The sequence below is a fragment of the Cetorhinus maximus genome, chromosome 3, assembly GCF_964194155.1.
Source record: "Cetorhinus maximus chromosome 3, sCetMax3.hap1.1, whole genome shotgun sequence".
Lineage (NCBI taxonomy): Eukaryota > Metazoa > Chordata > Chondrichthyes > Lamniformes > Cetorhinidae > Cetorhinus > Cetorhinus maximus.
The window spans coordinates 3,519,239-3,533,589 of NC_135881.1; the positions used below are offsets into that span (position 1 = coordinate 3,519,239).

Sequence of the window (14,351 nt, forward strand, 5' to 3'; positions counted from 1 at the left end):
ACACAAGTGTCAGGCAATGACCATCTCCAACAAGAGAGAATCTAACCATCGCCCCTTGACGTTCAATGGCATTATCCCACCATGAATCCCCCACTATCAACAACCTGGGGGTTACCATTGAGCAGAAACTGAACCGGACTAGCCTTATAAATACTGTGGCTACAGGAGCAGGTCAGAGGCTAGGAATCCTGTGACGAGTAGCTCACCTCCTGACTCCCCAAAGCCTGTCCACCATCTACAAGGCAAACGTCAGGAGTGTGATGGAATACTCTCCACTTGCCTGGATGAGTGCAGCTCCCACAACACTCAAGAGGCTTGACACCATCCAGGACAAAGCAGCCTGCTTGATTGGAACCACATCCACAAACATTCACTCCCTCCACCACCGACAGTAGCAGCAGTGTGTACCATCTACAAGATGCATTGCAGGAACTCACCAAGGCTCCTTCGACAGCACCTTCCAAACCCACGACCACTACCAACTAGAAGGACAAGGGCAGCAGATAGATGGCAACACCACCACCTGGAAGTTCCTCTCCGAGTCACTCACCATCCCGACTTGGAAATATATCGCCGTTCCTTCACTGTCGCTGGGTCAAAATCCTGGAACTCCCTCCCTAACAGCACTGTGGGTGTACCTACACCACATGGAGTGCAGCGGCTCAAGAAAGCAGCTCACCAGCACCTGCTCAAGGGCAACTAGGGATGGGCAATAAATGCTGGCCCAACCAGCGACACCCACATTCCGTGAATGAATAACAAAAAAAATCCCTGTTCTCCTCTGCAGTTCCCTCTGTACTTTGTTGAGAGAAGAGCTGAGAATGGCTTTCGAGACAGTTGGGGATTTTTTTAAATTTATTTACTCAGAGGGTGTGGGTTTCACTGGTTAAATGCATCCCTAACTGCCCTGATAAGGGGGTGGTTAGCCACCTCCTTAAATATTAGGTCTTGCTAGGTCATTTCACAGGATAGTTAAGGGTCATTGCTGTGTGTCTGGAGTCACATGTGGACCAGACTAGATAAGGAGGGCAGAATTCCTTCCCTAAAGGACATTAGTGAATCAGATCAATTTTTATACTAATCCAGTAGCTTCATGGTCACCATTATTGAGAATAGCTTTTAATTCCAAATTTATTTAATGACATAATGGTGAGATTTAAACTCGTGCCCCTAAATCATTAGCCTCTGGATTACAAATCCAGTAATATTGCTGAAAAGAGATACATGTTGCTGAAGCTTTTTGTCTTTCATGCATCAGGACAAATGCAGAAATGCCAAATTTCAAACAATCACAACAATTTTCACTACAGGAGAAAGGGGTACTGATTGGCTGGCAACCCTGATTGGCCAAAGCGTTGCCATGGAGAAAGCAACAAGGAACTGTAGGCTCCCCAAGCTCCCAGGTAATTCAAAAAAGGCTCAAGGCTTGAACAGATTCCTTTTGTTTGCAGAGAACAAGTCCCTGCACATGAATATACGTCTCCTCTAGCTAGCGTAAATGAGCCACAATACGAACTCGATTGATTATCTTTAATTGGTTGGTCAGTGTATTAGCACACTCAGGATTGTTCAGCAAGTGCTGCCCAATTGGGGAATCACATCTAACAGTAGACGTTTTGGGTTTTGTTAGCACGAGCTGGCTGAGTCCCCTAATATAATCTGCAAGGGGGCGTAGCTGTCTGTGACGTTGTTGGTTTGTATTTTCCCTTTGTTGCTTCAGGAGTTGGAGGAAAAGCGTCTACAGAATTACCAGAACCTCCTGCAGCTTGATGGCCAGCACCTCGTGCTCAGCCGTGAGCCCATCGAGTGTCGCATCTGCCTGTTGGATGTGAAGCCAGGGGAGGGGGTTGTGCTGCGAGACTGCCTGCACTCCTTCTGCAGGTGAGAGAACAGTAAGAGTACACCCACAAACCCTCCTGTCTCTTCAGGCGCTGCTGCATAATTGCCGGCGTTTCTAATTTTATTTTCTGTTTTTTGCACTTTATTTCCCCTCTCTCAGTCACTTCTGATGATATTGTTGTTCACGCGCTGCTGTATGGAGTTCGGTCACAGACCAGCCGTGATCTCATTGAATGATGGAACAGGCCCCAAGGCCTAAATGTCCAATTCCAGTTCCTATGTTCCCAATCCATCCTCGGGATATGAGTGCCACAGGAAAAGCTGGCAATTATTACCCATTCCTGAGAAGGGAATGCTCAGCCTTCTAGAGACACCGCAGGTTCAATCTAACCCCATGGGTTGCCAGGCCAATTCTGTTAAGAGTCCACCACATTACTGTGGGACTGGAGTCATGTAGAGGCCCTGACTGGGTAAGGCCCACAGCTTTCCTTCCCTAAAGGACATTACTGAACCTTGTTGGGTTTTGATGGAAATCCAACAGTTTCGTGGTCACTTCTACCCAGACCAGCTTCTCATTCCCAGATTATTTTGAAATTCTCAAACTGCCGTGCTAAGATTTGAACTCCCATTCTCTGGATTACTGCTCTGGCCCTCTGGTTTAGGCTTGAGAGGCTGAGTGCCCTACTCCGAATTTGTATGTTCATACGTTTACTGGTTCAGTAATGTGCTGTGTAAGTCCACTGCTGTGTGAAGGCATTGCCTGGAGAGGCACAGAGTCATTCAAAGGGTCTCTGGTTTAACTGCACTGGGAGAAGTGGAGCCTCCGATTAATCCTTTAGACTCTGGGTTAGTTAGCGGGCTGAATCTGATCACTATTCAGCAGGTACATGGGCGGCTGGTGAGGATCAGATTGCACGCCTCTGTGAATCTCCCATGGTCAAATAGCTTATTGACTTATTCAAACCTCATATTTAAAGACTGGCCACATGGGTAATATAGCAGCCAGGTACCAGCTGTCATGGAACTGTACTCTAACAAGGATCCTGATACGTGAAAAATAAATCTTGCATTTCTATAGCACCTTTCATGACCTTAGGATGCCCCAAACTGCTTTACAACCAATGAAGTATTTTTAAAGTGGAGTCACTGTTGTTATGGTAATCTGTCTCCACACCATGCGGTCCTGCGTTTCCCTCTTCAGTTTGCTCATGGGAGCCTCCCATTTTCAATTTCAGTGAGCAATATGACTAGGGAAAAGAATACATGAGGTAGTTTCCCTTTGCCTCCCTCACATGTGCTAAAAGGAAACACAAATCCTCTTCCTGAAGGATCTTCCACCTGTAAGCAGCTGTTGTCCCTCAAGGTTCGAGCTCTTCTGCCATCACCATCGACAATTCAATGGTTTTGCTGTTGGGACCCTTACTTGGGCCTGGGCAGGGCAGGGGTGGTCATTTCCCTGAGGTCTCAAAGACCCAGCTATGCTGCTGTAATGCAGGAAATGTGGCAGCCAATTCACACCCAGCAAGATCCCCCTAACAGTAATGTGATATTGACCAGACAACCTGATTTAGTGATGATAATTCAAGAGACCTGGAAATTTATATATACAAACCTTTGAAGGCGGCAGGACCAAGTTGAAAAGGCTGCTAAATGAATAAACGGGATCCGTGGATTTAGAGTCCAAAAGCAAGGAAGTTGTGATGAGCCTTTATAAAACACCAGTTGAGCCTCAGCTGGAGTACTGCGTCCAGTTCTGAGCACCGCACTTTAGGAAGCCTGTGAAGGCATTAGAGAGGGTGCAGAAAAGATTCACGAGAATGGGTTCCAGGGATTAGAGACTTCAGTTACAGAGATAGATCGGAGAAGCTGGGACTGAGAAGGTTAAGAGGAGATTTAATAGAGATATCCAAAATTATGAATGTTATTCAAAATACTGAGGGGTTTTGAGAGAGTAAATGAAGAGAAACTGTCCCCAAAGGAAACAGGTTCAAGATAATTGAGAAAAGAACCAGAAAGGGAAATGTAGATTGATGGGAGTCAGAGCTGTCAGAGAGCGTGATTAACAGTTAGAAATAAACCTGTGGATAGATCGGTGAATCATGGAACTCAGGGTTGAACCAAGAACCAATTTGAAGCTTCAATGGGCCAGTGTGGATAGGTGATCTAAGATGGGCTGAATGGCCTCCATCATTTTGGTGGGGCAGGGGGTGAGGGATAAATAAAGATTGTACAGAAGGTGGATCAATATTCCTTGTACTGTCTGCAGTGAATGTCTGAAACAGCTGATTAGGAGCTGTACTGAACCACAAGTGCCCTGTCCATATCGGGATGAATGCTACGGCTGCGATAGCAAACTCCAGGAACGGGAAGTCCGAGCGGTGAGTGACCTCTGGAACCTGGAGGGAGAGGGAGGGGGTCTGAGCGGTGATTGTCCACAGGGAGAGGGAGGGGGTCCGAGTGGTGAATGGCCGCGGGGAGGGGGAGGGGATCCAAGTGTTGTGTGACCACGGGGAGGGGGAGGGGATCCAAGTGTTGAGTGACCGCGGGGAGGGGGAGGGGATCCAAATGTTGAGTGACCGTGGGGAGGGGGAGGGGATCGAAGTGTTGAATGACCGCGGGGAGGGGGAGGGGATCCAAGTGTTGAGTGACCGCGGGGAGGGGGAGGGGATCCAAATGTTGAGTGACCACGGGGAGGGGGAGGGGATCCAAGTGTTGAGTGACCACGGGGAGGGGGAGGGGATCCAAGTGTTGAGTGACCTCTGGTACTACAAATTCCACTTCTTTCCTGTCACTTTCTGGCAGAGCAGGGTTGACAGGCTGGAGGGGCTGAATGGCCACCTCCTGCTCCTATTGCTTTATGCTACTTACCTTCTGAGTGTCCCCTTCGCATCTGGTGCTCCATGAGATCTCTCTGTCGGGAAGAGGCAGGTTAATGATGGTGGCCAATGCAGCAGCTAGACTCAGGACCCCTGGGTGGTGGGGGCAAATCTTCCAGCATCTCCGACCATCCCTCTACACCCCAGAGCCCACCAGCTTCAGAGTGTGGTCATCAGGCGATGATAGCTGGGAACTCAGGCTGTGATGCCACCTGCAGTTAAACAGCCCCCCTCCCAACACTCAATGTGATTGCTACCTGAGTGAGGTACCAGATCCCAGGATTAGAGCCGTACCAGATCCCAGGATTAGAGCCCCACCAGAATAGTGATCAGAATGCTGAGGAATCTCATGTTGTCTGGAGTTCAAAAAACAACTAGTCAACTCAACATGGGACAGCCATTACCCGGGACCTACATTAATCATCAACATGATTGTTGATTAACTTTGTGGTATCAATAACTAAACAAGCTTAGTCACCAACTTGCATTTATGTAGCACCTATAAAGCAGCGAAACTTCCCAAGGTTTTCACTGGAGCATTATCAGATAGAATTCAACATCGAACCACAAAAGGAGATATTAGGACAGATGACCAAAGGAAGTAGATGTTCAGGAGCTTGTTAAAGAAGGAGAGAGGGATAGAGAGTCAGACAGAGAGGTTTAGGGAGTGAATTCCAGAGATTGGGCCCCAAACAGCTGAAGTCACGGTAGTCAGTGGTGGGTGATTAATGTCAGGATTGTGCTGCGAGAGGTCAGAATTAGAGAAGCACAGAGACCTCGGAGGGCTGTGGCCCTGGAGGAGATTACAGAGATAGGGAGGGGTGGGGCGAGGCCATAGAGGGATCTGAAAACAAGGATAAACACTTAAAAATCGAGGCCATGCCTAAGCAGGAATCAGTGTAGGTCAGCAAGGTGAAGGGTGCTGGTTAGGACACTGGGCATCACTGTTCTAAACTTTACTCTTGGATTTGTGTTTCTCAGCTGGTTTCGCTTGAAGACTATGATAAATTCCTGGATCGCAGTATGAGTGTCGCAGAGAGCAGCAGTGAAAACAGTTACCATTGCAAAACAGCGGACTGCAGGGGCTGGTGTATCTATGAGGACATGGTCAATGAATTCCCCTGCCCAATCTGCTTTAAGCTCAACTGCCTGCTCTGCAAGGTGAAGCTCAACAGGGACAGCCTAGAGCACCACTAAACACACCATTAAACTCACCTAGAGCACCACTAAACACACCATTAAACTCACCTAGAGTACCATTAAACTCAAAGCACAGTGCCTCCAAAGGTGGAGGTGGTCAGTAAGGAGGGAATGCTGCACTGTCGGAGGGTCAGTACTGAGGGAGTACTGCACTGTCAGAGGGTCAGTACTGAGGGAGTGCTGCACTGTCAGAAGGTCAGTACTGAGGGAGTGCTGCACTGTCAGAGGGTCAGTACTGAGGGAGTACTGCACTGTCAGAGGGCCAGTATTGAGGGAGTGCTGCAATGTCAGAGGGTCAGTAGTAAGGGAGTGCTGCACTGTCGGAGGGTCAGTACTGAGGGAGCGCCGCACTGTCAGAGGGTCAGTACTGAGGGAGTGCTGCACTGTCAGAGGGAGCATTGCACTGTTGTAGGTGCCATCCATTGGATGAGATATTAAACTGAGACCCCATCTGCCCTCTCAAGTGGACGTAAAAGATTCCATGATTTTTCCTTATAATATTAAATGTTGCGGGGAGTGAGGGGGAGACTGGGATTAAACTGGGTGGGATATTAAAGGGTGAGGGGGAGAGTGGGATTAGACTGGGTGTGATATTAAAGGGTGTGGGGAGTAAGGGGGAGAGTGGGATTAGACTGGGTGGGGTATTAAAGGGTGTGGGGAGTGAGGGGGAGAGTGGGATTAGACTGGGTGGGATATTAAAGGGTGTGGGGCGTGAGGGGAGAGTGGGATTAGACTGGGTGGGATATTAAAGGGTGCGGGCAGTGAGGGGGAGAGTGGGATTAGACTGGGTGGGATATTAAAGGGTGCGGGGAGTGAGGGGAGAGTGGGATTAGACTGGGTGGGATATTAAAGGGTGCGGGCAGTGAGGGGGAGAGTGGGATTAGACTGGGTGGGATATTAAAGGGTGCGGGGAGTGAGGGGGAGAGTGGGATTAGACTGGGTGGGATATTAAAGGGTGCGGGGAGTGAGGGGGAGAGTGGGATTAGACTGGGTGGGATATTAAAGGGTGCGGGGAGTGAGGGGGAGAGTGGGATTAGACTGGGTGGGATATTAAAGGGTGCGGGGAGTGAGGGGGAGAGTGGGATTAGACTGGGTGGGATATTAAAGGGTGCGGGGAGTGAGGGGGAGAGTGGGATTAGACTGGGTGGGATATTAAAGGGTGCGGGGAGTGAGGGGGAGAGTGGGATTAGACTGGGTGGGATATTAAAGGGTGCGGGGAGTGAAGGGGAGAGTGGGATTAGACTGGGTGGGATATTAAAGGGTGCGGGGAGTGAAGGGGAGAGTGGGATTAGACTGGGTGGGATATTAAAGGGTGCAGGGAGTGAGGGGGAGAGTGGGATTAGACTGGGTGGGCTGTTACGAGGAGATGGTGGCATAGCGGTAATGTCACTTGACTAGTAATCCAAAAGTCCAGGCTAACATAGGTTCAAATCCCATCACGGCAGCTGTTAGAATTTAAATTCATTAATTAAATCTGGAATATAAAGCTAGTCTCAGTAATGGTGACCATGGAACCATCATTGTAAAAACCCATCTGGTTCACTGATGTCCTTTAGGGAAGGAAATCTGCCGCCCTTACCTGGTCTGGCCAACACATGACTCCAGACCCACAGCAATGTGATTGACTGGTAACTGCCCTCTGAAATGGCCGAGCAAGCCACTCATTTCAGGGGCAATTGGGGATGGGCAACATCCCCTTGCTAGTGACGCCCACATCCCGTGAAAGAATACATTTTTTAAAAGGCTTTAGGTGCTGCTGGCCGAATCAGAGTGTGGACAGCTGGAGTCGAGGCAGCCCCACTGGGAGAGGAAGGATTGAAGGAAAAGTTGTAAATTAAAATTCTTAGTAGCTACAGGCAGGTCACTCCAAATGGCCCATTGATGGCTGTTGGAGGGGTTAGGGTGTGTGGGGGCTTTCGCTTGCAACTCCCTCATTAGTCGATGGAGCCTCCGGCCCTGATGTTCGCCCCCGCCTGCCCCCATCCTGGGCCGCTGCCTCCATGAAGCTGGTGCCTGGGAGGGTCTCTGCCACCAGCAGGCTGAGAAATCAGCGGCTCGTTAATTATTGAAACTGACCGTCCGAATGCGTTCAGCAACCAGCCACTTTCACATCCTGTCCCTCCCCTGTAAAATATCCCTGTCGGCGGGAATACGTATCTCCCTCTGTGCCCAGGATGGTTAAATCCTGCTCCTCAATGAATGGGGATGGACCAGGGGAACTAGGTTAACCATCCCCCCGCCCCCCGGCCAATGAGCAGGAGAGGGGGAGGGACTGGGCAATTTGCAACATCCCAGGGCCCCTTGCACCATCTCCTGCCTCAGCATCACTAGGAAGCGGCGTCAGTTTCACTCTGTCTCTCCCTCTTCCCCATCCCAGGCAATTCACGAAGGAATGAACTGCAAACAATATCAGGATGACCTGCGTTGCCGAGCAGTGAACGACTCTGCTGCACGCCGCACAACAGAGATGCTGAAGGTAAAGGCTGGAGATTGAAGCAGCTTGTGGACTTTAGGAGAATGAGAAAGTGAGCAGACCCAGTGAGGAGGAGTGTAGGGAAGGCTGCTTTCCTCCTCCTCTATCCCAGAATGTGAGGGAGGGGCTAGAAGAGCCTTTCCAGAAATGGAACAGGATTCAATCCTTGGAAAGGTTTCGGTTTGGTAGAGAATTTCAAAAGGAAAAGCTCAGGAAAAAGAAATGTTTGAGGAAATGTTGTCGATGAAGAAAATGAGGGAGTTTAACCTTTTTAAGACATGGCAGCACTGGCAGAGCCCGTTAACCCATTCTCTGCTTCCAGTCCTGCTGTCCTCTCTCCCCATTTGCTGCTTCCAATCCCTGCTCCTCTTCCCATTTCTGCTTCCAGTCCCTCCCCCATTTCCCATTTGCTGCTTCCAGTCCCTCCCCCTCTTCCCATTCGCTGCTTCCAGTTCCTCTCCCCCCCCCCCCTGCATTCGCTGTTTCTGGTCCTTCCTTCTCCTGCCACCCCCAACCTTTCCTATGATGGACCCAAGTACAACAACAATGTCCATTTATATAATGTAGTAAAATGTCCCAAAGTGCTTCACGGAGCAGAATCAAACACTGAAACGCACAAGGAGATATTCGGGCAGGTGACATAAAGCTGGGTCAAAAATTTAAGATAATGTGTTCAGGAGGAGAGAGTGGCGGAGAGGTTTAAGGAAGGAATTCCAGAATTGAAGGCCTCGGCAGCTGAAGGCTTGGCTGCCAATTGTGGAGTGAAGGAAGTCAGAATGGAATAGGGGCCAGAATTGGAGGAGCACAGAGATCTCGGAGGGTTGTGGGGCCGGAGGAGATTACAGAGATGCAGGGGGTGGGGAGGCCATGAAGGGATTTGAAAACATATATGAGAATTTTAAAATTGATCCATTGCTTAACCAGGAGGATGTAGGACAATGAGAACAGGGATGATGGGTGAGTAGAACTTGGTGCGAGTTAGGACATTGGCAGCAGAGGTTTGGATGAGCTCAGGTTTGCAGAGGGTGAAAGATGGGCTGCCGGACAGAGCTAACAAAAACATAGATGAGGATTTTGGCAAGACAGTTGCTATAGTTGTACAAGGCTTTGGTGAGACCACACCTGGAGTGCTACATGCAGTTTTGGTCTTCTTATCTAAGGAAGGATATACTTGCTTGGGAGCCAGTATAGCAGAGGTTCACTAGTTGGTTCCTGGGATGAGAGGTTGAGTATAATGTACCTGTAGTGAATGAGAGGTGATCTCATTGAAATGTATAGGGTTCTCAGGCAGATGCTGAGAGGTTGCTTCCCCTCGCAGGGAATCTAGACCATGGAGGTAACAGTCTCAATCATTACAGGCTAAGATGAGGAGGAATTTCTTCACTCAGAAGGTTGTGAACCTTTGGAAATCTACCTCTGAGAGCTGTGGATGCTCCATCGCTGAGAATATTCAAGGCAGAGGTCAATAGACCTTTGGACTCTAAGGAGATCGAGGGATATGGCGATCGGGTGGGAAAGGAGAGTTGATGTACAAGTTCAGTCAAGATCATACGAATCGTGAAACAGGCTTGAGGGGTCATATGGTCTAGTATTGTGCTATTTTTCTATACTTTTGATCTGAGGCAGGGGCAGAGTCTGGTGATGTTACAGAGGTAGAAATTCTATATAAGAAATTCTATGTAGAAATTCTATATAAGAAATTCTATGTAGAAATTCTATATAAGAAATTCAATGTAGAAATTCTATATAAGAAATTCTATGTAGAAATTCTATATAAGAAATACAATGTAGAAATTCTATATAAGAAATACAATGTAGAAATTCTAAATAAGAAATTCAATGTAGAAATTCTATATAAGAAATTCAATGTAGAAATTCTATATAAGAAATTCAATATAGAAATTCTATATAAGAAAGTAAATGTAGAAATTCTATATAAGAAATTCAATGTAGAAATTCTGTATAAGAAATTCAATGTAGAAATTCTGTATAAGAAATTCAATGTAGAAATTCTATATAAGAAATTCAATGTAGAAATTCTATATAAGAAATTCTATGTAGAAATTCTATATAAGAAATTCAATGTAGAAATTCTATATAAAAAATTCTATGTAGAAATTCTATATAAGAAACTCTATGTGGGTGGGACCTGTACAAGGCAGAAGGGTTGTAGCTGAACCGGAATGGGACCAACATCCTTGCGGGGAGGTTTGCTAATGCTTTTGGGGAGGGTTTAAACTAACTTGGCAGGGGGATGGGATCCTGAGAGGAGGTTCAGCAGGGGGAGATGCACAGCCAAAATTGGAAGAGAGAGCAAGTGAGTCTGGAAGGCATAGAAATTATAAGCCAGTTAAGGCACAAGGGCGTTTGGCAAGGCTGGATGATATTTATTTTAATTTAAGGAGTCTGACGAATAAGGCAGATGAGTTTAGGGCACAAATTAACACACGCAAGTATGATGTCATTGCTGTCACAGAGACATGGTTGAGAGAGGGGCAGGAATGGCAGCTCACTATTCCAGGATATAGAGTCTTCAGGCAAGAGAGGGAAGGAGGTAAAAGAGGAGGGGGTATCGCAATATTGATCAAGGAATCAATATTACAGCAGTAAGGAGGGATGACATCTTAGAAGGCTCCTCAAATTAAGCCATATGGGTAGAACTGAAAAACAAAAGAGGAGCAATCACATTGCTGGGAGTGTACTATAGGTCCCCAAACAGTCAGAGAGAAATAGAAGAGCAGATATGTAGGCAAATTTCAGAGAAATGTAAAAATAATAGGGTAGTAATAGTGGAGGATTTCAATTTTCCCAACATTAACTGGGTTAGTCATAGTGTGATAGGTTTAGGGGGAGCAGAATTCTTAAAATGCATCCAGGAGAGCTTTTTAAGCCAGTACTAGAAGGTCCTACAAGGGAGGGGATGGTCCTGGACTTAATTTTAGGGAATGAAGCCAGGCAAGTAGTAGAGGTATCAGTGGGGGAAGCATTTTGCAGATAGTGATCAAAACTCCGTTAGATTCAAGGTTGTTATGGAAAAGGACAAAGATGAGCCAGAAATCAGAGTTCTAAATTGGGGGAAGGCCGATTTTAATAAGATCAGATATGATTTGGCCAGAATGGACTGGGAGCAGCTACTTTTAGGTAAATCTACCTCAGAGCAGTAGGACTCATTCAAGAAGGAAAAAGGGAGAGTACAGGGCCAACATATTCCAGTAAAGACAAAGGGTGGGACCAACAAATCCAGGGAACCCTGGATGTTGAGGGATATACAGGATTGGATAAAGAGAAAAATGGAGGCTTATGGCAGATACTGAGGGCTCAAAACAGTGGAAGCCCTAGAGGAGTATAGAATGTGTAGGGAGGAATTTAAAAAGGAAATTAGGAGAGCAAAAAGAGGGCATGAAAAAACATTGGCAGGTAAAATAAAGGAAAATCTAAAGTTATTTTACAAGTACATTAAGAGTAAGAGGATAACTAGGGAAAGAGTAGGGCTCATTAAGGACCATAGTGTAATTTGTGTGTGGAGCCGGAAGAGGTAGTTAAGGTTCTAAATGAAATCTTTGTGTCAGTGTTGACAAGTGAGAGGGACGACGTTGGTATGGAAATCAGGCAGAAGAACTGTGATATAATTAAAGAAATTAGCATAAAAAGGGTGGAGGTTCTAAGTAGTCTGGCAGGCTTAAAAGTAGATATATCTCCAGGCCCGGATGAAATGCATCCCAGGTTGTTGAGTGAGGCAGGGGAGGAGATAGCAGGGGCACTGGCAATAATTTTCAATACCTCTCTGGCCACAGGAGAGGTGCCAGAGGACTTGAGGACAGCCAATGTGGTACCGTTATTCAAGGAGGGAGGAAGGGATAAACCAGGCCAGTCAGTCTAACCTCAGTGGTGGGGAAACTATTGGAAGCAATTCTGAGGGACAGAATCAATCTACACTTGGAGAGGCAGGGATTAATCAAGGACAGTCAGCATGCTTTTGTTAAGGGTAGGTCATGTCTGACCAATTTGATTGAATTTTTCAAAGAGGTGACCAGGTGTGTAGATAAGGGCAATGCATTTGACGTAGTCTACCTGGACTTCAGCAAGGCTTTTGATAAGGTCCCGCATGGGAGACTGATAACGAAGGTAAGAGCCCATGTGATCCAAGGCAATTTGGCAAATTGGATCCAGAATTGGCTGAGTGGCAGGAAGCAGAGGGTGATGGTCGAGGGGTGTTTTTGTGACTGGATGCCTGTGTCCAGTGAAGTTCCACAGGGATCGGTGTTGAGTCCCTTGCTGTTTGTGGTATATATAAACAATTTAGACTTGAATGTAGGAGGGTTGATCAGTAAGTTCGTGGATGACATGAAAATTGGTGGGGTGGTAAATAGTGAGGAGGATAGCCTTAGATTACAGGAGGATATAGACGGGCTGATCAGTGGCAAATGGAATTTAATCCGGATAAGTGTGAGGTGATGCACTTGGGCAGGACAAACAAGGCACGGGAATACACGATGAATGGTAGGACCCTGGGAAGTACCGAGGATCAGAAGGACTTTGGTGTGCATGTTCTTAATGTGCAATTGGTATGCAATTCTTAAGGTAGTGGGACAGGTAGATAAGGTGGTTAAGAAGGCATATGGGATACTTGCCTTTATTAGCCGAGGCATAGAATATAAGAGCAGGGAGGTTATGCTGGAACTGTATAAAACACTGGTTAGGCCACAGCTAGGGTATTGCGTGCAGTTCTGGAATCCGCATTATAGGAAGGATGTGATTGCACTAGAGAGAGTGCAGAGGAGATTTACCAGGATGTTGCTTAGGCTGGAGAGTTTTAGTTATGAAGAGAGATTGGATAGACTGGGGTTATTTTCCCTGGAGCAGAGGAGATTGAGAGGGAATATGATTGAGGTGTATAAAATTATGAGGGGCATAGATAGGGTAGATGGGAAGGAACTTTTCCCTTTGATGGAGGGATCAATAACCAGGAGGCATGGATTTAAGGTAAGGGGCAGGAGATTTAGAGGGGATGTGAGGAAGAATTTTTTCACCCAGAGGGTAGTGGGAATCTGGAACTCACTGCCTGAAAGGATGGTAGAGGCAGAAACCCTCATAACATTTAAGAGGTATTTGGATATGCACTTGCGATGCCATGGCATACAAGGCTATGGGCCTAGTGCTGGAAAATGGGATTAGAATAGTTCGGTACTTGTTTGACCGACGAAGACTCGATGGGCTGAAGGGCCGTTTTCTGTGCTGTAGACCTCTATGACTCTATGTAGAAATTCTCTATAAGAAATTGCATGTAAGGCAACGAATCTTGCTGAAGAGAGAGACATTTTGCTGAAGCCTTTCATCTTGCACTCATCAGGACAAACACAAGAATGACAAATTTCAAACAATCACAATTTATACTACAGGAGGAAAGCATGTTGATTGGTTGGCAAGTTGACTCTGATTGGCTGAGGCATTTACAAGGAGAAAATAACGGGGAACTAGAGGCTCCCCAAGCTCCCGGGTAATTCAAAAAAGGCGACCAACTTGAACATATTCCTTTTGTTTGCAGAGAATGAGTCCTTACATATAAATGTATGTCACTTGTAGCAATGAAGCCACGTTACAGGCTCAACTGATTATCTTAAGGCAGCAACTTGGAGAAGAGCAGCAGTGAAGCTCTTTGTAAATGTATCTTTGTGTTAATAATAATGAAAGTTTTCACTTTACAGACAATGGTTCAGACCGGAGAGGCGATGCATTGTCCCAAGTGTAAGATAATAGTGCAGAAGAAGGATGGATGTGATTGGTTGCGGTGCCCGGTCTGTCACACGGAGATCTGCTGGGTTACCAAGGGATACCGCTGGGGTCCTGGGGTAAGGTGGCTAACAGTCAGCCTGTCGTTTATTTTGTGCTTTGATTTTGTGTGGGTCAGTCTCAATATACACTTGGAAAGGAGTGAAACAGAAGAAGGGGTCAGAAGGATAAAA

At 46.8% G+C, this 14,351-nt stretch overlaps 1 protein-coding gene across 2 annotated transcripts in view; it reads left to right on the forward strand.

The window, feature by feature from the left end:
- The window catches only part of shrprbck1r (sharpin and rbck1 related), a 77,108-nt gene that overhangs the window by 58,348 nt on the left and 4,409 nt on the right, over nt 1-14,351 (forward strand). Inside the window, exons 9-13 of one of the 2 annotated variants that reach the window (XM_078536044.1) lie at nt 1,721-1,881; nt 4,106-4,217; nt 5,697-5,876; nt 8,293-8,391; nt 14,094-14,237. In XM_078536044.1, coding sequence (XP_078392170.1) covers nt 1,721-1,881; nt 4,106-4,217; nt 5,697-5,876; nt 8,293-8,391; nt 14,094-14,237 — 696 coding nt within the window. The remainder of the gene's footprint in view (nt 1-1,720; nt 1,882-4,105; nt 4,218-5,696; nt 5,877-8,292; nt 8,392-14,093; nt 14,238-14,351) is intronic. The other variant, XM_078536045.1, reaches the window with a different exon arrangement.